Genomic DNA, 22996 nt, shown 5'->3' with positions numbered 1-22996 from the left:
GGGGTGTGTGACCCAAACAACTAAAACAAAACAAAAAAGATTCCTCTAGGGCAGGGCCACAAAACGTTGTACGGAGGGCCTTTTGCGGCCCACAGACTGTGAGTTTGAGACCCCTGATCTAGATGGAATAATAATGCCAAATAGAAAAATTGGTGCTTTGTGGATAAATAACTAAACATGGATAAATGCTTAGAGGTTCCTAAACAAACAACTCTAATCCCATTCATTACAGGCACAGAAATAAACATCAACAAACAACTCAATAGATCAAATCAGCCATTTATTTAAGAGTTGCAGATTTAAATCTTTAATAGAAACATGTATCTACCTAAATACTTACAATATTTACCTACTACCTATATATGGAACCTTTTTTAGTGGTGGGGGGACATGAAAGAGTAGCAAGAATGAGACTTCATGGGCTCTGTGTTTTCAGAGGGACAACTAGAACCCATACAGTTCTTTGCAGGGTGAATTATCAGTATGCACATCATACCCTTTCTTTCTAGATGAGAAATCTGAGTTTCAGAATCTGAGCCACAAAACAAAGAAATTTAAGTTTAAATCAGGATTAGATTTTTGGTTGGACTTTGCTTTCCAAACTAGATTAGGCTGTCCTAGATTGGGGGATTGTGTTTTCACTACAGACAAGTTACAAAACTCCTTCAACCTCAGGTCCTTCCTCTTTGCACAAAATAGTGATAAAATTCCTCTCCCTGGAAGGAATCTCAGGATTAATTAAGATTATGCAAAAGAATTGAGCCTTGTACCTTTGCGTCTGGAAGGCACTCAGCAAGCCAACTTCTCCATTCATCTATTTATTTATCTTCCTGCCTTCAGAGCATTAGAGTGTGATTATAAAACGATTCAAAAAGAAGAAACGATCAAAGAGAAACTATAATAGCAACACCAATAAAAGTGTTTATTCTCAAATCAGGGTGCTAAATAAACTAGACCCTCTCTATTCTCTCTAAAAATAACCGTTTTATTTACATTCATTTATTATTTTATTATTGTAGGCAAAGACCTTGGAGCAGCATTCCAGGAGCAAAGCAGTCAATAAGTAAGACTTTTCTGGGCTGAAAAAAGTGTAGTATTTATGAGCAACCTGGAATTTGGGGGTCATTCAGCAGCACTGAGTATATGTCTTAAAGATTTACACACAACTTTTGGTCACTTTTGGTTCAAGAAAGGAAGAGGAGCACTAAGCCATTTCATGAGGTCGTTCCGGGAGGAAAATGGGGACAAAGACACGAGCTTTTTTCAGTTTCCTCCCTGTCTTGTTGCTACTCCAAGACTTTCAGCCTCTTGCATAAGGGCCAGCAGGTCTGTTCTCCAGGAGTGCCCTGGGCCTGGACTCCATTTCCCAGAGTCCCTTAGTGCCCTAATGTATTCAGTGCTCCTAGTGCCTGTATGTGTGTGAGTGTGAGAGAATGTGAATGTGTGTGTGCATGCGCGCGCGACTGTATGTGTGTGTGTGTCTCCGAGTCCCTGGGAGAGTGGAGGCTCATTCACTGATTAGAGCCAGCGCTGAGAGGCAGCACTGCTCCTTCTCTCACACCAACCGAGTCTCTTGATCTGTACATGCAATCCCAGGCAGCTCGCGAGCACAAACCCGGGGCCAGCCGCCTGCTGCTGCTGCTGCTGCCGCCACCGCCACCACCGCTGCCACCACCGGCCCAGCGCACCCGGGACTTTTCATGCACCACACTCCCCGCCTTCTCCCCTCCGTGTTCTCAAAAGTGCGACCGTTCTCCTAAGGAATTTCCACGGCAAGTATGGAGCGCAGAGTGGGGTGTGCAGAGGGGTGTGCGTACCCTAGCGGGGTGGGCACCAGCGCGGCCAGGTTGCTCGGGAACCTAGCTAACTTTCCCGGTCTGTTTCCTAGGCATTTGGGGGCCTCCCTTCCCACCCCACCCCACCCCACCCCAATCCTGCCAGCCCACCACCAGACCGGGGCAGGGGTTGGAACCGAGACTGGCTCATCCGAGGGAGAACCTTCGTGCCGGTGCCTGTCGGCGTCCGTGCCCCGTGCGCTCCGTGCGCTTGCCGCACTCAAACTTTCCATCTGGAGTTTTCCTTAACATGTTTTATTTGGGGGGGAGGGTGTGAGGGGGAGGGACCAGACGCGGGAATTGCACTAGTCTGGGGGTGAGGGGGCAGCGAGCGAAGGGAGCCAAGACTCTTAATAAACCCACCCTACTTTGTTTGGCTCGGTCTCCCCAATAGCCCGATCGCCCGCCCGCCCGCCCGCCCGCCCGCCTGCCTGCCCAGTGTATCGCGCGCGGAGATTTCCTGCGGGGCCGGGACCGGTTGCTCCCCGGTGGGAAGCTGGAGGCGGCGGGCGGGATGGGGAAGGGGAGATGCAATGAGAAAAGACCCCGACCGGGCCCCACACAGCACCCGGCCGGCCAGGTGGGGTATCCAGGGTCCAGGCTGGAAGCCTCGGCCCCCGAGGGGCATCGCTTTTACTTTCGTCCCCCACCTCCCGGAGAGTGTAAAGGGCGTGGAGAGGGCTGGGTGCTGATGGGGGAGCCGTTCGTTGCAAGCTGGAAGGGGGCAGGTGCTGGCCCCAAGGGACGGTTCTCAAATGCAACCCGTAAACTCCGCGCTCCACGCGCGGGACCCGCCTGGCCTGGGAGCAGCCTGACCCCCAGGGGTCCTCCCAGAATTTTTGAGGTCGGGCGTTTTGCTTCGGTCTTAAGGAGCCGAGCGGGGGGGGGGCACCCCCGTCCCCCGCAGATAACAGCTCTGTCTGTAGTTGTGTTTTCATCTTAGACCTGCCTACCACAGAGTCACAATTTCTGCTTTTCCGACTTGAGAACAAAACTTTTCCGCCAGCACTGGGGTGCGGGCCGTCTTGCGATCCGCGCGCTCTGCCACCCGGGGCCGAGCGACCGTGTCCAGCCGGGGCCAGCCAGGCCACCGCGTTCTCGAGCCTCCGGCCGCCCCCCGCACTCTACCCCCGCCCCAACCCCGGGCTTTTCAGGGCTCGGCCTGGGCGTTTCGCCTTTGTGCTTTGTAAGGGAAAGCCTTTTCTTCCAGGGCACAACAAACTTGGGCGGAGAGCTTCCGTGTGGCCCCCCGGGCGAGGCCTCCCACCGCGGCGAGGCTATCCGAGGGGATGTCCAGGCGGTCCTCGGCTGCAAGAGCCCCGCCGTGAGCTCGAGGCCCAAGTGGACCCGGGGCGGCGAGGGCTCCCCTAAAGAACCGGGGGTGCGGGATTGCGGGAGGCAGAGGAAGATCTCTGGCTGGGCGTTAAGAAATCGAAGCTGTCTCCGGCCCGATCGCGGCTTCGGGGATCTGTGCGCGCGTCTCACTGGGTGGGTAGATGCTTGGGGGCGCGGGGGGGGGGGACACTCGGGAATGGGGGTTCAGCCGTCTCTCGTCCAGGCCAGAGCGTCCTGAGCCCCTTGGCCGGAGCCGCCTTTGCGTTTCGAGAGCCGCCGCGAGGCACGACTCGAGCACGCACAGCCCTAGATGCCCACTGGCCTCGTCTGGCCGCTTCCCCGTCTCCCCAGACTTCGTCGGAGGGGCACAAGGCAAAGAAAGAAAAGAGAGAAAAGGGCGGGCAGTGCGGACTCGGCGAGTCAGCTTAGAGGGAGCGGAACCAGCAGGGGTGCCCGGCCTCCGCCTCGGCGCGTCTCGAGTTGTTTTTTTCCTCCCCCGGCAAGTGGAAACTGGGCGGAGTGGGGGACACGGCTGCGGGAGCGTCTGGAAACGCGCTGCGGGCGTCTTCCGTTGCCATCGCCGCTGGCCCGCGGAGCCCGAGCCCGAGTGGTATGAGTTGCCTCGGGGCGAGGAGGGGAAGGGGACCGAAAGGGGCCTGAGCCGGGGGCAGAGCGGGCCGGGACACACCTGTTCTGCCAGCCCTTTGGGGTGCAGCGGCTGTGGCGCGGGCGGCAGAGCCCTGGGTCCCCCAGCCTGGGAGGAGCGGGCTTTCCCCCCATACGGGCGCGCGGACCTGCGGAGGGCCGCCCTCCAGGAGGCTGGTGGCTGCCCGCCCGGGTGGCGGCGCGCGGCGAGGGGACCCGAGTGACCCGCGGGGCGGGGCTGTGCAGGGGCACGAGGTCCTTGGACTTTGATGATGGCAAATCCCTTCCGAGGCCCTGCCCCGCCGGCCCGACCCGCCAGCGAGCTAAGGGCCCCTCGCCCCGACTGCTGCTTCCCGGGTGGGCGCCCTGGTTTCCCCAAAGTTACGCGCTGGTAGTTGCGCGCAGAGGCAGCCGGGCACCGAAAGTCGTCTTTGTGCCCAGGCCGCGGAGAGCGGGCGGGAGAGGTCGGGCGAAGGAGTGGCCGGGCCCAGCTTGGCGTGGGCACCAAGTTTAGGTCGCCCGAGCCCTCTCCGCCGGGTCTTCGTTTTCCCTTAACATTTTGAGTTGCTTTCTCCCACCCGGGCCGTGATGGCTCGGCGGATTCCGCACCCGCTCGCTGAGCTCGCAGCCCCTGCGGTAGCGCGCTCGCACAGGCGGACCGGGCTGGGCTTCGCACCCGAGCACCATCTTTGCTGGGGTCCCGGCCCACTTCAGCGCCCCGGGCCCCGCCGTGGTCTCTGGCATCCCCAGCCCTCGCAGACGGGCACTTGGTTTTTCTGTTAGAGCATGTTATTCTGTTATTCCTCGATGGGCTAGAATTCTCTTCCAGCGAAGAAGTCTATGAACTTAAAAAAACAAAATCTGAGTTCTTCGCAGCTCCCAGTCCCCGCTGACTCTATCCCCCCATTGTTCTTTTCTTTTTTTTTAAGTTGCCTGTTAATTATTTTTAAAGTTTATTTATGAAAGGGGAAAACGGGGTTTCGTGGGTTATTTTATTTTGATTCCTGGCCTCTGGAAACGGTTCAGAGACTACGGCGTTGTCACCTGTTGTAACGAGCGGGGTTGTGCGGTGTGTGCGTTTCAGTGGCCCGCAAGAGCCGTGGTGAGGTTTGGTGGCTCCGGGGAAAAGCCTCGAAGCTTCTTTGTGGCAATCCCTAAGCGATGGGGTTTAGATTCCCCGGAGCCGCAATCGAGGGAGCTGCTTCATTCCCACTCCCAAGGGCAGTGGCTCGGGCCAGCCAGCCCAGAGGCTGCACCGGGCCTGGCCGAGGCGGGACGGTGGGCGCTGGCCCACTCTGACTTTCTTGCGGGCTTTCGGCTTTTGGTGCGAGGGAGGCTGGTTCACGCCTGAGAGCCGGAGCGTCCAGCCGCGGACGGTCGCAGGCTCCCCACGCCAGGCTTCGTTTCATTTGTCTCGGCGCTGGCATGTTCACCACGCAATTAGTAATCTCACTAATTATTCAGTGAGCTGGCGTTTTGTAACGCTGTTCCACCAGGGTCGGTGGGTGATTTGACAAACTGCCCCCCTACACACCCACGCGCGCGCGCACATACACACACACACACACACACACACACACACACACACACACACACAGAACTGAAACCCAACTCATCACGTCCAAGATTTGAAAATTTTAAGACTCAATATTTGTTGGTCCCTCCGTCCAACCTCACTGCCTGCCAGACAATTTATTTAGCTTTCGTAGATTGATCTCCCCCCCCCCTCCTTGTTTAGTTAATTCAACAAAGACTTTTTGCAATCTGTTTGGAGTTTGTCTGATGCCGTGGAAAAGTAGCTGATGATTTATTTGGTTGCTTTTCGATTTCTGTCTTCAGCCCTTCTTTCTCCTCCTTTCAGCGGGGATGTCAGCTGTTATTACTTCCTATTGATCCCTTTGCAAAGTGAGAAGTGAACTAAAATTAATGTCAATTCCACTGCTCGGATCAATAGCTGGAGTTATTTTAATCTGGATTTGCACGAAGTGCTAAATTAAAAAAAATCAGCATAGAGGCAGAAAAGTAACAGTTACTTACTTTCCCTTTGCCCAATTCTTTACAGTCACCCAAATGTTCCATCAAGTTGATTATCTTACAATCCATATTTTTTTAATTAAGAGGGTCGGTTAGTTTTCTTATTTTGGGTTCTGTGTTTAAACCCATGACATTTTGACATTGGGAGTGTATTAACTATAGATTTTCATAATGACTGTGGTCTGCTGAAGCCTCATCTATACAAGTTGTTAATGTGAGGAGGGGTAAGAAAAGAAAGGGGAAAGGGAAAAAGCATTCTCCCATCCCCCACCGAGACCAACGCCCACACAGTGGAGTCAAAGAGATGTGGCCTGGAAAATATTGTTGATTTATTTTCCTCCTAATGAAGTTTCAAATGAATAACCAGGTTTGAGTGATTCACCCTATTCTATTGGAGTGTCCGGTGCTGTGTGGCCAGATTACTAATTTATGAAACTCATTTAACATAATGAGGAGATCTAGGAAGTTAAAGAGAAAGCAAATCCTCTTGGTGATAATTATTTGGGGGTGGGGGGCGTTTTCCTGTCTTTCTTCCTCCCCCTCATCAGGGTGCATTGTGTCTGCCCTTCTCTCTAGTTGGCCTCCATGATGTTGCTTGTTGATAGGCAAGTAGTTATTGCTGTTGGGAAGAGCTGCTTGGAACCCCTGCAACAGCCCTAGACCCACTATGAGGGCGTCCATGTTGGGCGACCATTAATCTGACTTGAAAACAGCCAAGAACGGGATTCCCAGACTTGTCAGACGAACTGGCTGTCCTTGGCACATCCTTTCCTGCACTGCCACAGCTACAACTTGACAGGAAAGTTATTTAAAATTTGGAAGAGAGAAAAATCTGTTAATGTGAGATACATAATCTGGTAATTTAGCAATGATGTCTATAAGGAAAGATGCCAAATGAGGAAGCAGTCTGATGGTGTGCACTCATCTTCCCAATTAATAACAGTCATTGACACGTCTGCTACAGGATGGGAGAAGGAAATACTCTCTTTGCACTGCATTAAGTCTGGAGGATTCATCTACAGTTTAACAGAGCCTTTGCAATTTGAGGGAAGACCAAAGCTATGCCAGGTGGGGTTGTTTAAAGGAGGGGGGGATTTTATTTGAGACATGACTCAATTTCAGGGTTATAATTTGTAGCAGATGGTGATTCAGGGTTACACTTTGAGTTTCATTAGGCTCCTATTTAGTGTATATTTCTTAAGCTGATAAATTCAAGTATTTATCTATTCTGAGTTTCCATAGCTAATCCTTTCCCCACACCCCTTACCAGCTACCTCCCTTCCCAGCAAAATAAATTTTAAACCAGAATCAGTGACCATGAAAAGGCACAATCTTACTAGACAACCTTCATTGGAAAGGAAATTGAAAGAAGTCCCTCTGAACTCCAGTTTGTTCCGGGGTGGGGGAGCTTTCTAGGACATAGACTCTGACTGGGGCAATAAGCAGAGCAAAATAAGTCGGAAATTTTGTTAACATTTTGCTCCAAATGTTAATGGCAAATTCAAGGCAGTTTACAAATCTACTTAAGAGTGAGTGCATTAGTAACTAAAATTACCCATCCATTCTTTGCTGTCCCTGGAAGACAGGCCCTTCCAAAGAGGATATGCCAAAGGCACCCATTATGTTTTTAAATATTGTCAGACATGCCAGACATTTTATTGATGAAGGTTTTGTTCCTTCTCAGAAAAGAGAAAGACTGTATGATTAGAGAGGGGCATGCTTCAAAAATAATATTGCTGTTGTCTCCTTGCAAAACACTTGCTTCTGGAAACAGATCTTAGATGGTATGCAACGATGTCCATTTAGGTGTGTATTGATGTACATGATTTATCTATAGGTCCAATTTGTAGCGACAAACACACACAGTGTCTGTACTCTTCATGTGCTTGGCTTAGGAGATTTCTGGTCCCAAGGTGTTGTTAGGAAGGGAATGAAAAGAAAATATGCCTGCTTGTCTGAGAGTAAAGGGGTGGGGGGCATGTAACAAGTAGAACCTGATCTTTGCACATCAGGCCTGCCATGGTTGGTGTATACAGGAGGGAGCCCTTTAGAAAACAGAAGCCCCCTAATCTACTGGGTGACTTGTCCTTCCAAAGCTCATTTGCTCAGAGAATATCGTATTTGTAGGTTTTATGATTTTTTTTTTCCTTTGCTGGGCTCAGGCGCATTTCACCCGGAACGTGTAGGGACCAAAGTCAGCTACGCGTACATCACAGTAAGTTGTCTATTGATTTTCCTGAATGAAAATGGTCTAATGCTGCTGCCCACTGGCTCCTAAAGCCTGTGGTGTCTCTTGCCTGAGCATCTGTAAGCCAGAAGGATGGTGTTTCGATCACTTGGGGTTTTCCCTTTTTGTCCTGCTCTGACTGTCCTCCCCCCTCTTTTTTTTCTCTTTTTTATTTCTGCAGGTCTTTGAAGGGGATGATTCCCCAGTAAAACCTCCTGACTGCTCCAAGGTGCCCCTCGGCCTCCCTCCCAGGGACCACTGCTTCTCGTGTGACCCAGTCCCAGAAAGTCACTACGATGGACTTACACCGGGCAGCCTTCAAGATGGAGAACACATCCTACCTCCCCAACCCACTGGCCTCGCCAGCACTGATGGTCCTGGCATCTACGGCAGAGGCCAGCCGCGATGCGTCCATCTCGTGCCAGCAGCCCCGCCCCTTTGGCGTACCTGTCTCAGTAGACAAGGATGTGCACCTCCCATTCACCAATGGTTCCTACACCTTTGCCTCCATGTACCATCGGCAAGGTGCGGTGCCAGGCACTTTTGCCAATCGTGATTTCCCCCATTCTTTATTGCACCTCCACCCTCAATTTGCACCCCCAAATCTAGATTGCACCCCTATCAGTATGCTGAATCACAGTGGTGTGGGGGCTTTTCGTCCCTTTGCTTCCACTGAGGACCGAGAGAGCTATCAGTCAGCCTTTACACCGGCCAAGAGACTTAAGAACTGCCATGACACAGAGTCTCCCCACTTGCGCTTCTCAGATGCTGATGGCAAGGAATATGACTTTGGGACACAGTTGCCATCTAGTTCCCCTGGTTCACTTAAGGTTGATGACACTGGGAAGAAGATTTTTGCTGTCTCAGGCCTCATTTCGGATCGGGAAGCATCATCTAGCCCAGAAGATCGGAATGACAGATGTAAGTACTTGGGTGCCAGCCCTCCCCTCCTTGCAGTAAATCCTGCCTTCCAGGAGTGTTCAACAGGTCTAAGACCATTTTCAGGCTCTGAGTAACAGGAAGGGCCAGCCAGCTCCCTCTGTACAGGGCTCACAGTCGCTTGTCCAGGAGCATTGACAGCTCCCGCATGAAATGTTTGCCTGAAAGTAACCAGAGGCAAATTGGCCTCACTTTGCCTTTCCTTCCAGGGCATGCTTGGCTTATTCTATGGAGACTCCAGAGTGAAAGAAGGGGTGTCATATATGTATTGAAGTGAATGTCATTTTATTAGAAACTGGAGAGTTCCTGGGGACTGGCTAGGGGAATTTTGAAGGAACTCCTTCATTCCTCCTCTGTTCTTGTCAAGTTTCTCTGATCTTGGTATGATTTTTGAATGTTTCCATTGCATCACATGCCGCAGACTCCACGTGATTTTATGTTCACAACTCCCAGCCCTTGTCCCCATCAGGCTGTTTTACAGAGGACAAAGGTGTCGTCAATCACCATAAAGCATTTCCCACAGCTGTGTTTTCCTTGCCATCACAAGGCTAGAAAACTGACTTCTCTCAGGATTTAACAGGTTTGCTGGATGCTTATCCTGGGCTCACTTTTAGGACCAGACATGGCTGACCTGGGTGATTGCCCCATATTTGATGTTCACAACTGTGGTTAATTTCTGTTTATGGAACAGCTTTCTTCTGTTCTCTGAGTGCTGCCTGGCTCTTGCAACACTCACTAATTGTTGGAACTAAACCTTTATTTGGAGCTGGTAGATGAGGAGAGCTGAACCCCGCAATCTTCTAATCTAATGAGAAAATAATTGTGTCTTGAAGCTTTGGGGCTGTGAGTAGACAGAGCCATGCTCTTCAAGCCTGGTGTGAGTTTGTGAAGTGAGAGTGTTTTTCCCACCTAACCCCTTTGTTCTAGAACCTTATCCCTTTTATTTTCTTAAGAAAACTACATCTGAGGGTTTCTTTTCCCTCTTCTCTCTCTTTTTTGTGCTCCCGTCCTGTCTATAGCCACCCACATGAAGACCATTTTGTTCTCTTCTCTTTATGATGCCGAGGAGAGTAATAGAGACATTGCAGCTCTCTCCCCTGTCGGTGCTGCTTCCTCAGGCTGTCTCCTTGAATTAGGCACTGTGTTAACTTTCCTGCGCTAAAAGGCATCTGCCTAAACCCAGCATACCTTTTCAATAAAAGTCATCATAAAATCAACCTGCCTTGTAAATCCATCGCTCTTTGGTTTTGAAATATGTTGTGAGGGTGTCTTTTATGTCAGCATCTGTAAGGAGACCTCCCTGCTGCAGGGAGGAGGCTGTGTGTGACAAGCTCATTGCTGGGGGCTCTCTCACTTCTGCTCCAATCTCTCCCTCCTTTTCCCGCTGGGTGCAGCTAACATGTGTGTTCGGGTAGACCAGCTGAACATAGACGGCCGTGCTGTTGATCTGTTTGCTTTTATTTGTGTTTTCATTTGGCGGTGTGCATGTGAGCAAGGCTGGCTATAATCAGACCTCTGACTTAAAAAGCCTTGGGTGTGACCAATTCTGTCTCAATTTCTCCTCCCAATTTCCAACTCCAAACAGGAGTTGAGAATGAAGTCTCCAGTATACACAAAGTAACACCTGGGTATCTTGAGTCATTTCTTCACTCCTAACACATTCAGTGTGTCTCCCTTTTTCTATTCTTGCAGTCCAAAGCTGTCTAAACCCCCCCAGTGGGAGGAAGCTTGTTAGTCAAGTCAGAACTCAGAGATGTGGATATCCATTCCCCTCCGAGTGTCAAAGCCATAACTCTTCTGTTTGCCTGGTTTGCATTGTGCGGTGGTGCCATCCCCCCCAGAGATGGATCCCTCACACAGGAATACGCCTGGGTGGAGAAAAATTAAATGAGACTGGCTCCCAAAGTGAAATGGAATTCTGACCTTGAAATTAATGAGATTCTGATCAGAAGGGTGGGGAAACTTCTTTGCTTCCAATTGTCACAGCACAGAAATGAGAGCTCTTGCCCCTCCAAGGAAGATTTGTTTGGAATATTCTTCCTTTGGAGAGCACTTGTGTTCACACTCTCTTCTCTTACACAAACATTAAGCCTCTAGAGGTATCTGCCTATGTAGGAGGCTTGAACACCCGTGTTATTACCTAGAGTTGCATTTGGGACTGATCCTTAACAAGAAACCAAGCTGCAAAGTGAAGAGGAGTCTGGCACTGTGGAAACTCTGGCTTTGAGTGCCTTTCTCCTGGCCTTGCAATAGGTGGGTGGCAGCCTTCAGGGGCTCTCCTGAGTATTATCTGTACTTCTGCTATTGGGGTTTGGGGTAAGGCAGGAGAAGCATTTTCTTTCTGTTGGGAAGGACTGAAGAGGCACTGTGACCAAGTCAGCAGCAGCTTCCTGGCTCTTGTCATATGCCGACGTGTGCCGGAATATTTATGGTCTGTTTTATGTAAATACATATTTAAGGGCCGTTAGAAGGTCTGATTATTCCCACTAGATGCCTTTCAGGTCCTCCCTACAGAACCGTTTTTGAAATAAGTAATATTTCTCTGATAATCGAGTGACAGTATACAAGACAGCTTCCAAAGGAAAAGCTAGAGGGCCAGGAAAGAGAAAGACAGAGACAGAGACAGAGGGAAGTGTTCTGAGGAATGAAGGAACACCATCTAGTGGTTTTTTTGTTCAGATTGCCAAAATGAGCCATCTGTATAGTAGCTTTCTATTCTTACAACAGAGTTAGTTTCTGATACAATTGGCTTCAGTTTTCAGTTCTCTCCATGTAATAAAAATTATTTTTCAGAACATGTAAGAATGTTTCAATGGTCTACACTAGAAAGACTTCTTAATTAGCATTTGGCATTAGGGTTTTGTTAAAAAGGTGTGTGTGTGTGTGTGTGTGTGTGTGTCCTTACTTAGAGTAGAAGTTTTATGGCTGAATTTTAGGTCAATGAAAAAAATCAGTTTTACAGTGGAAATACTGAGAGTTTTCATTGTGGCCTCCACCCCCTGCTCACACACTGCCTCCATATGCAGAGCTGTCCACATGTGAGAATATTTGAGAGCAGGACCTGCATGCATGGTGCAAGGCACACGTGTTTGCTCCTAAAACCTGAGCTGCCATAGGCAGCTTTTCTTCTATAATGAACGATGCACAGGGTTTGGGGGCTGGGAGATGGGATGTGGTTGTGGATTATTGTTGTTTTTGTAGAAAGAATTGTAGCTATCTGAGTAGTGTGTCTCTGAACTTGCCCTCCTCATCTACCAGCTGTGGCAGGTGAAGATGGTGTTAGGGTTTTGAGGGACAAAAATTGCCACAACTTACTGACTTGCTCTGGAGAAGGGAAAATGTTTTGTGAGAAGCTCTGCAAGGACATACTTCCCCAGGAAGGGAACTGAAGTAACTCCTGTTTATTGTCATCCCTGAACCAGTCTCCCAGGTTCCTTGTCCAGGAAAATGAAGTTAAAATTTATAGGCCAATTATGAATAGTCCACGTGTATCTTACATACGAAGTGTCTACAGATATGTTTCCCAGGGCTTTTAAAATAAACATTTCCTCATTAAGGAAACTTTACAACAAAAGGGAAGATAAGTATTGTCTGCTGCCTTGTACTAGAATGAACACATTTATTATTCCCTCAGCACACTGGCTCTTATGTGGAGTTCCCCGATGGTGGTTCTCTTCAAGCCACCTCTGGGTCCAGATTTCCTGCTGCCTGATAGCACTGGACATGGCCATTCTACCGATTGGAACTGGCATTTTTCTGTGTGCTCCCCAGAGCTAAGAGGGCCCAGGTCTCCTCATTGGGGGGAAACCTCCTCTCACTCCAGGGGTGGGTAGTTGCTGACCACAAGCTGCCTGTCTCTGTGGCCCTTGCTGGTGGCAAGACATCGTAGCTCTTCTTGCTTCCATCTTTGATGCATGGGAGTCATTGGGGACCCCAAACTCTCAGTGAGATGGGGTTTTGGAATGTCAGATGAGATCTGATAAAAACAGGTTATCATTAATATCATTGAAGACCCTGATCCTGAGAATAAGATCAGCTGAGCCCACACAGGTCCTGGACCAACGAAGGAAGTTGCACGGAGGCAAGGGTAGCAGTGTGTGTGTGTGTGTGTGTGTGTGTGTGTGTGTGTGTGTGTGTGTGTGTGTGTGTGTGTAATTGTGAAGACTCTGGGCTGTGAAGGGATTCTTAATCCGGGCTTGTAGGAGATTGGCGATTGGCTCTCGCTGACCAGAATGTTCTGGGCAGTTAGGTCAGGGGCTCAACTCCTGGTCGGTAGTTGGAAGTGGACGCAGAAGTGCTGTGAAAAGAGCAAATAGCCCTAGCAAGTGGGCCGCATGGCCCTTAGGCACCGACCGTTCAGCCCCCACCCGGTGGGTGCTCCCTGAGTCCTCCCGCGCCCCTCGTCCCCTCCGTAGGTGGGGGGCGGAGAAGGGGGCGCCAGAACTCCCCGTGCTGTGTGCGGGTTTTCCTGCCCCATTCACTCACTCTCACTCATCCCAGCCGCGGTGCCTCCTTTTCAAAGGCTTGCTGGGTTTAATTGTCTTGTTGGGATAAAGAAATGTTTGCACAGCTAAAGTGGGGCCGGGCTGGACGGCAGCAGTCCCTGATGGCCGCAAGAGCCATCTGGCCTGGCTCGGCTCGGCTCGGCTCGGCGCGCCGCCCGCCAAGCCCGCACGCCGGCGGGGCTCGTTCCCGCGCCCGTGCCCGCTCTCCCGTGCTAGCAAGCACGCCGCGCCGCTCGGCTCCGCTCGGCTCTGCTCTGCGGCCGCCGCCTCCTCCTCCTCCTCCTCGCACGGCCGGAATGCCTAATCACCATGGTGAGAAAACGGACCCGCAGCCCGTCCTCCCTCCTCGCCGCACCCGCCCTCCGTCAATTGTCATGCAGAAGCGATCCGGGCCGCCGCTTCCCCCGCACCGCCAGCCAGCCAGCCAGCCAGGGGGCTGGTAATGGATCGCTTGGGGGAGGGGGCGCGAGGACGGCCCGCCGGGAGGAAGGAAGGACCGCAGTCCCGGAGGACACCCACCCCGGACACCCCGGACACCCCAGCCGGCTGCCCGGCCTCCGGGAGCTGGCTTGCTTGCAGGAATGTCGGTCGGCGCGTTTGCCGTGGTTCGCTCAGAACGTGAAGGCGGCGGCGGCGGGACTACTACGGGCGACCCCCTCCCCACATACACACCGCCTGCCATCGGGGACCCCTTGTCCGCGTCCCCGAGGATGCCGAGCCCGCCTGAGTCGCTGCGGGCTTGGCTGCCGGGGTCCCAGCAGGGAATGGGGGGAGGAGTGGGGGATACATGGAAGGAAGGATGGAGGGAAGGATGGAAGGAAGGATGGAGGGATAAGTGGAAGGAAGGATGGGGGATAAATGCAAGGAAGGATGGAGGGATAAATGGAAGGAAGGATGGAGGGATAAATGGAAGGAAGGATAGAGGGAAGGATGGAAGGATGGAGGGATAAATGGAAGGAAGGATGGAGGGATAAATGGAAGGAAGGATGGAGGGAAGGATGGACGGAGGAAAGGATGGAAGGAAGGATGGACGGAAGGAAGGATGGAGGAAATGATGGAAGGAAGGAAGGATGGCGGGAAGGATGGAAAGAAGGATGGAGGAAAGGATGGAAGGAAGGAAGGATGGCGGGAAGGATGGAAAGAAGGATGGAGGAAAGGATGGAAGGAAGGAAGGATGGAGGGAAGGATGGAAAGAAGGATGGAGGAAAGGATGGAAGGAAGGAAGGATGGAGGGAAGGATGGAAGGATGGAGGGATAAATGGAAGGAAGGATGGAGGGAAGGATGGACGGAGGAAAGGATGGAAGGAAGGATGGACGGAAGGAAGGATGGAGGAAATGATGGAAGGAAGGAAGGATGGCGGGAAGGATGGAAAGAAGGATGGAGGAAAGGATGGAAGGAAGAAGGATGGAGGGAAGGATGGAAGGAAGGAAGGATGGAGGGAAGGATGGAAGGAAGGATGGTGGGACCCGGGAGTGGGTGCGCCCATGCCGACGTTCTGGTCCTGGGGGCCCGACAGGTGGGCGCGTGGCTCCTCATGCAGGTTAGGAGGCTCCTGCGTGGGCTTTAGCAGGGGTGGAGTTGGGGGTGGAGACGCACCCAGGGCGGCAAACGCGTGCATCTGGATCACGCTTTTTTTTTTTTTTTTTTTTTTTTTTTTTTTTTTTTTTTTTTTGCCTCTCGACCGGGCAGGACTTGACGGTTCGTCCCGGAGGCTCTAGTGCCTTTAGCGAGTTGCATCACATTTCTGAACCAATAAAACCGCTTCCCGGATTGTTCCCCCCAGGCTCCTGGGGTTCGTGCAGCAGCTGGATGGCGGGTGTTCGGACGAGGCAAGTGGCCGGCCGTGCACTCGAGGAGGCGCGACTGCGTTGCTCGATCCAGTCCCGGGCACTTTCTGGAACTCTTCCCACGGGAAGTTTTCCGGGACTGTTTTCCGGGCAGTGGCCCCAGGTTGATGATCCGGTGCACCCCCCCCCCCTTTTTTTTATCCTGTCCAAAAACAAAAAACACACATTGTGTCCAAATAACAAAAGTTGCTCTCTCTCTCTCTCCCTCCCTCCCACCCCCTTTCCTTGTTAGGCTGGGAAGAGGAAACTGAAAAATAGAATTATATTTTTATATTTTTCCTTATTTTTAACCCTTTTTACTACCCCAAGATAGTTCAATACTGGTACTCTTTGAAATGCAGTCTTGGTCAAGATTCAGGATCTGGAGGTATAAGACATGTTGTATTTGTCATAGTGTGTCATATTTTTAACCTCTTAACCACGATCAACAACCGACAAAACACATGCTGGGATGTATTATTTATGACTACTTGGCATTTGCGGCCATGATGCACATTATTGTAAAATCCACGCAATTTCAAAACTGAAATAATAATTTTTGGATTTGAGTATTCTCTTCCAGCAGTGTAGTAAGTAGCCTTCCCCAGTGACACTTTGCCCTCAGAGAGAATGATTGAAGACCTCAGGACAGCTTTGCTACACAGCAGCTAAAATGTCTCAACATTTTTCAAAATGCCATTTAAAGTGTGGCTTTTGTAGTTAAATTATCTTTATCCTTTGTAGCCTCAAAGTATGAGCAGCAGGGTGGGAATTTGCAGGTATCTCCTTGTAGCAAAGTAAAGACTATTCTGCAAAACTTTATTCCTTCCTTCTTTACATCCTGATTTGGACTGTGTGTTTAGGCCTATAAAAAACTGAGGTCTGATTTAGTATATCTGGTAGACTCTCAGTAAACAGGAGTAATTCATTCCCTTTCAGCCTTATTCAAAGGATCAGAACTTTTATGAAGCTAGTATCTTAATCACATTTTAGCTATAGAGTTAATTTATTTTTAATTTTTTGCAGGGGTGCCATCACATCAAAAGATTCCATAAGTATTACATAATTTTGAATAAATTGATGTTGGTGATTATAATCTAATTTTTACCTTTTAATCAACTTGTTATAGCAGTGACTTGAAGTAAGAAGGGAAGGAATTATTTCCACTTTGAAGTTTGATGATAGTTGGTGTGTGCCCCAAAGTGACCCTTCTCAAATATAGACTTGCTTGGTTGCTTATTTGAGGGTACTAAAAATCTTTATGAACTTGGGAGTCATTTTAAATGTGCATTTCTTCAACAAATGAGCTTTTCTTTCCCAACTTTCTAGAAACCCACGATTAGAGTCTACCTCTTCCCAAATGTTTCCCCCAAAGCATTAAACCCCCTCATAGAACCTATCCTGTGCTGATCTGATTTGGGTGTGCTTTTAGGGAGAAATAAAGGTCCAACTGAAATACTGGTTGAAACTGAAAGCAGAAAAGTGATGTGGGGAGTTTGGAGTCACATATAAGCATCTGGCAATTCAGATGTTTGACCATCAATTTTCTCTGTGGAATGTTCTGATTGAAGATGACGGAAAGGAAATGAAAGTTATGTTTTGGGGGGATAGGGGGTGGTCATGGGGATGCATCCAGTACATTCCTTTTAGCAGACATGGAGCTTTAGGACAATCTATGCTGTCTGTGAAACCTTTTGGTACAGTCTCAGGAGAAATCAAACCCAGTAAGCCCCAGTGTGACTCACAAACTGAGGGTTGTCTTTTGCCACTGAATTTCATTTGCAGGCTGAGACTTATGGCTTTGCATCCATCTTAGACCAGCAGACAGTCAGAGCTGGAGGGAGGAGGTAAGGCTGGCCCTGGAGAGACTTTTCTTTTCTTTTCTTTTCTTTTCTTTTTTTAAGAAATAGGAGTCCCAGGGCCAGAGAGATAGCGTGGAGATAAGGCATTTGCCTTTCATGCAGGAAGTCATCAGTTAGAATCCTGACATCCCATATGGTCCCCCGTGCTTGCCAGGAGCAATTTCTGAGCCTGGAGCAAGGAATAACCCCTGAGCACTGCAGGGTGTGACCCAAAAACCACCAAAAAAAAAAAAAAAAAATAGGAGTTCCATTTGTGTTGCCAGCTAATCTTATTTGGCTCATTTGACCCACTTTTTGGGGGGACATTTATTTAAACCAAGTCAATGTGGCCTAGCGTAATGCATACCCTGATAGAGGAATAAGTGCTGCATTGGCCCTTTTGAACCCCAACTAGAAGGTAGTTCAGATCATAGGTGGGGTAGGCAATATAACATGATTGTTGTGAGTTCTATCTAAGTAAAATCCTGATCCTTCAGCTGACTTGCTCTGTGGTCTTAGACAAATAAATTAACCTCTGTGGGCCTCAGCATTCTCACCTGTAAAGTGGGCCCTATGCAATTTTAAAGGGTTGTTGTGACTAAATGCAGATTAACGCTTACATCATTCCTTCCACCTATTGAGTATTCCATACATAATGACTTATTTAAAGGACAATCTGGTGGTAGAAATCTTCATTGTTAGAAGCATTACTGTGTCCAAACACAGGGTCATTAACATCTCACATGTATGCAGGAGTTATTCACACACTCATGTCTGGTGACAGTGTGGAAGAGGGAAGGAAAAAGACTCAGCCCTTTTCTGTGATAGCCAGCTGCTTTGCCTTCCTTCATTATTATCCATCTACCAGCATTAGCCCTGATGGCCCTCTGACCTCTTTCTCCCTTTGTTTTGTTGAGAAACAAGGTGATGTTAGAAAAATCAAGACTCTGAGTCCTAAGGACACTTGACTAGGGCTAACTCTCTAGTGTGGCCCAGGTTAGAGAATCTGAATCTTATTTTATTTTCTTACTCTGGACTTTTGTGTTGCCAGGCATTGTTTACAATAAATGGGCCCTTAGAATTTGCTTGTGACCAAAGTTGGGCTGTCTGTAATCAGATCCGCTGGAGTGGCATTTGACTAATATTAGGATGCAAAATCCTGGTGGTTCTAGTTTGATCTTAGATTTTAAGTTATACAAGCCTTTCCCCCCTTCTGCCTATGTGAGAGATATCTGTGAACCTTCCCCCATCTGTGCGTGTCACCGTCCCACAGCATGATGGATTGTCTCTCCTCGGGGGAGGCTTAGGACGGGGTTTGAAGGGGCCTTGTAGGTCAGGAGAGAAATACAGCAGCAGGACTGTGCTGGGAGGGCTGCTGGGGAGGGATTAGTCTGGGAAGGGGAGGGCAGGGCTAGGATGGGCCCTTCCTTGGTGTGCATTCTCCTAGGAGTAAAAGAGAGCTGTCCATTACCCTGAGCACACAAATAAACTCAGTGTTTTTCTCTTTGTAGAATGCAGGCCCCATGAGGCTTGAGAATAGCAGAGTGGCTGCTTATCAGTAGAGAGGTGGGAAGGAGGAAAGTGGGAAAGACTACCTAGAGAGTTTGGATTTGAATCTGTTACCAAAATAGCTCTAAATTTGAACCACCTTCTGATTACATAGAAGTAACATTGTGGTTTTAGACAGTCCTTGGAGACTAGCTGTCTGACATTACAATCCCTGTCCTGGCTCCATGTAAGAGAAGGGTTTAGGGGCCATAAAGGTAGTACAATGGGTAGGGCATTTGCCTTGCACACAGCCTGCCTAATTCCTTTCCCAGGACCCTGTATGGCCCCCAACAGCCTCACCAAATGTGCTTCCTGGCACAGAGGCAGGTGTTAGCCCTGAGCAGAGCTAGGTGTGTCCTCCCTCCCCTGAAAAAAAAAAAAAAAAAGACTTGTTGAGGGTGAAATATCCCCAATACACCCACTGACTTCTCTCCCCGCCTTTTGCACATATAGACATGAATGTGTCTACAAGGCAGGAAGGGAAATGCTCAGCATTCTTCATTTTCAGATTTTTAAAGAAAGGCGGGAAGTCTGGGACTTGGGCCCAAATGCCAGAGTCTCAGCTTAGAAGGAATTCCAGGGAAGGCAAGAGCAGGGTCTGAAAGGCAGGGCAGCAAAGCACGTGAGGGTAAGTAATCAGCAGAGCTGCAGTTAGGGCCCAAGCTTCAGCTTCCTTCCTGAGCAGTAAAATTAAAAAAAAAATGAAAAAGAAAAAAAAAAAGCCTTAGAACAACAAAAATCTGGACTCATGGGCTTCCTTCCTGACAGGCCAACCTGGTGGGGCTTCATTCAGACTGAGCTGCAGTCAGGACTGATTTACGGGTAAGAGCCTAAACAGAAGACCAGCTTAACCCTTTCCTTATCTGCAGAGTACCTCCCTGTAGACACTGCCCTCCTCAGGCCTGTCCCATTCTGCTGAGGGTAGTTTTTCAGTGTCCTGTTTTGTTTTGTTTTTATTTTTTTGGTTTTCTTTTTTTTTGGGGGGGGGCACACCTGGTGATGCTCAGGGGTTCCTCCTGACTATGCACTCAGAAATCACTCGTAGCTTGGGGGACTATATGGGATGCTGGGGATGGAACCGCAATCTGTCCTAGGCTAACGCTGGCAAGGCAGAGGCCTTATCACTTGTGCCACCGCTCCGGCCCTTTGTGTTTTTTGTTGTGGTTGTTGTTGTTTGTTTTTTAATTTGTTCTTTACTTCTATCCCCTTCATGAAGCAGGAGAATCTGTAAGAGGTCTTACCCTCAAGTGGAGCTGGTCTAAGTGGCTCCTGGTGTGTAGAAGGTTTGGGTCTCAGTAACATTCTAACACAGGAATATAGCATAGGATCAGGGAAAATGCCTCTTGGAGTCTATAGAGGAGTGATCCTGGGCATCTTGTTCTACCACTACAAAATATTAGCATGTGTAAGGAAAGGCACTAGTAGGTCAGAAGAGTCCATAGTGCCAAGGGTGGGTGAAACATGCAGGTGCAGGAGACCTGGCTCCCTCCCATCTCGATAGGGTGATGTGTTCAGTTCCTTGAATCACACAGTGACCCTCATGGAGGACCTGCTTATTGCCTGTTCAGTGCTGGGTGTACCCTACTGAGCATGAGAGATTTCAGTCCCTGCTTTGCTCACTGAACTTATGGTATCCTAAGCAACCATAGGAAATGGTAAAGTGCTGCAATAGGGGGATAAAATAAAATTCTCTTGAGCTTAGAAGCAGGAGTACTTAATTTCACCTAAGAGTTGGATAACTTTTTGGAGCAAGTGCTGATATCTGGGCATTAAGGAGAATTTATCTATTTGAAAGAACTAGGTGTGTCCACCAGAGAGTAGAGAGAACTGTGGAGCTGCCAAGGATTGCTCATGAGAAGGAGAAATAGAATTTCTCCCCTCCTGGGTCAGAGGCCTCGGATCTCTGTCATAGTCAGGTGTTCCCAAAACTGTTATGTGCTGCTTCTGAGGCCCAGTAGTTTATAGGGTACTACTTTTAAAGTAATTTTCTAAAGGCAAATTACCAAAGTACTTTCTGATGACATGTGTCCCCTTATAATCCAGGAGCACCCAGAATTTTGCTCAATTGAGAACCAACCATCAGGAAATATCTTTGGCAGCAGCAGGGCCACCATCCTGCCGGCATGTGGATGTGGTGCGTACCTTCGTAAGACTATCTTTTTGATGAAGTTTATCCGCTCTATGTTGTCCTGCAGGGGTCTGAATGGCCTAGGAACCTAGCTGTTCCATTAAGTCACCTAGCACCTAGGGTTCTTGGCAGGATTTCTTAGCAAAATTTCCTAGGGGAGTTGCATTGCTCAGGCTTGATTCTGAGGAAGACAATTAGACATGAACACCAAGACTATTAAAGAAGAACCCAAAGAAGGCAAAATAAGCCATTGTTCCAGCACAATCCCTAAAGGCAGACTAAGGCCAGCTCCTTCCAGCTGGTCCTTGGTGATCTGCCATCCCTGTTGTGGGTTTCCTCTCCTTTGCTTCTTATCATTCTCTGCTCTCTGCATTCATAGCACTTCCTGAGCCCTTGTTCAGTGCTGTTTTCAGGAGAGTCAAAGAAGTAGGAGATGAAACTTCCTCTTCTGGGGGCCTTCTGGCTAAGATGAGTAGTTAAGAGATATGGATGCAAAATAATTGGTTCTAAAATAATAATTTTTTCTAGAAAATAATGAGCTTTAAATAAAGGCTGTAGGCTTTCTGAAGGAGTCATCTCCAGGCTTATCTTCTTTACCTTCTTAATTTTTGCCTTTATATATTTATATTTTTTATTGTGTTTTTTTTTCTGGGGCCATACCCAGCAGTACTCAGGAGATATTCCTGATGGCCTCAGGAACCTTATGTGGTGCCTGGAATCAAATCCAGTTGGCCAGGTACAAGGTAAACACCCTACCCACCATACCATCACTTCAGCCCCAGCTGACATTCTCTAAATTTGACCTGAAAACTCCTGAGCACTTATGGTCAGTGATGCAGTGGGAACAGAGAATGTGCCTCATAATGCAGATTCCCAGGCCCATCTAAAAAGAATCAAAGCCAGTGGTAAAGTGGTCTAGGAGTCTACTACTTAGCACAAAGGTGGTTCTTTTTTTTATTGTGGTTTTCTTTTTGTTTGTTTGTTTTTGGGCCACATCCGGTGACACTCAGGGGTTACTCCTGGCTATGTGCTCAGAAATTGCTCCTGGCTTGGGGGACCATATGGGACACTGGGGGATTGAACTGCGGTTTGTCCTGGGTCAGCCATATGTAAGACAAGTGCCCTATTGCTGCGCCACTGCTCCTTCCTCAAAAAGGTGGTTTTTGTGTTCTCTAAGGTTTATGAATCATTCTTCTCAGGTGAGAGCACTGGAGGGGAAGCTCTAGCATAGGAGCTGGTCTGGGAGGAAGGGGAACCAGGGTAAAGCCAGTAGAGAGGTGTCTGATTTTTGTTTTTGGGTTTGAGTTTGAGAGAAGGCACACCCAGAGGTGCTCAGGGACAGCATGTGGCTTTATGCTTGGGCAATACTCAGGAGACCATGAAATTTTGGGGAAGTCAGCCAAGATCAGCTACAAGCAAGGCAAGTACCTTAACTCCTGTGTGTGCCCAGCCCCACAGCAGAGTCTGGAATTCCTCTGTACATTCTGGGAAAGTAAGAGTGCAAACATGGGGTCTCTGTACCATACTCCTGTCTCTTTCCACCTCCTGGTGGAGGCCAGACCTTTCCAACTGCCTCCATTCTCCTGCTTTGCCTTTGCTCCTCCTTGGATTGGTTTTCTTCTCCCTTATTGCTGATCAGCTGAGTGTATATGCTCAGACCGCCCCTTTCTTGGTACAATATTGTGATTATGAGGTGGCTCAGTGGAGGGAATTGAGGTGCTTAGCCAGATGTGAGGGGGCCTGTGTGCACTTCAGGGCTCCTTGGGCTCTGGCCAGCATGGTTTTTCCCTGCTGTTATGCTGCCCAAAAGAGCTGGAGATGGTTTCTTGCCAGCTTCTTTCTCCTGTCTGCAGCAGCCTTTCAATAGACTTCTCGTGCTAAAATGCTCATTTGTAAAGGAATCAGGGTTGGAGGGTTAGAGGAATCTCCCAGTGGCAGTATTAGCCACCAACAACCTGCTACAAGCTTTAACCCTTCAGGGGCAGCTGCCTGTGGGTGACAAGTTTAGATAGGCCTAATAGAGGGGCCCATTTTGAGGTTCAAGTGGCAAAAGACACCTGAGTATGAGCTGACGCCCTCAGTGACCTGCTCCTAGAGCTGGAGAACTTTCTCTCCTAAGATGGAATTTGCTC

At 49.1% G+C, this 22996-nt stretch overlaps 1 protein-coding gene across 2 annotated transcripts in view; it reads left to right on the top strand.

Annotated features, from left to right (window-relative positions):
- Nucleotides 1-1529: 1529 nt before the first annotated feature.
- The window catches only part of RNF220 (ring finger protein 220), a 247611-nt gene continuing 226144 nt past the window's right edge, over nt 1530-22996 (top strand). For both annotated transcript variants that reach the window (XM_049774745.1, XM_049774744.1), the window contains exons 1-2: nt 1530-1772; nt 8258-8997. In XM_049774745.1, coding sequence (XP_049630702.1) covers nt 8373-8997 — 625 coding nt within the window. In that variant the 5' untranslated portion in view covers nt 1530-1772; nt 8258-8372. The remainder of the gene's footprint in view (nt 1773-8257; nt 8998-22996) is intronic.

This window comes from Suncus etruscus, chromosome 6 (assembly GCF_024139225.1).
Source record: "Suncus etruscus isolate mSunEtr1 chromosome 6, mSunEtr1.pri.cur, whole genome shotgun sequence".
NCBI lineage: Eukaryota > Metazoa > Chordata > Mammalia > Eulipotyphla > Soricidae > Suncus > Suncus etruscus.
Note: the sequence above shows the minus strand (reverse complement) of the source record. Positions and strands in the feature narration are given on the sequence as shown.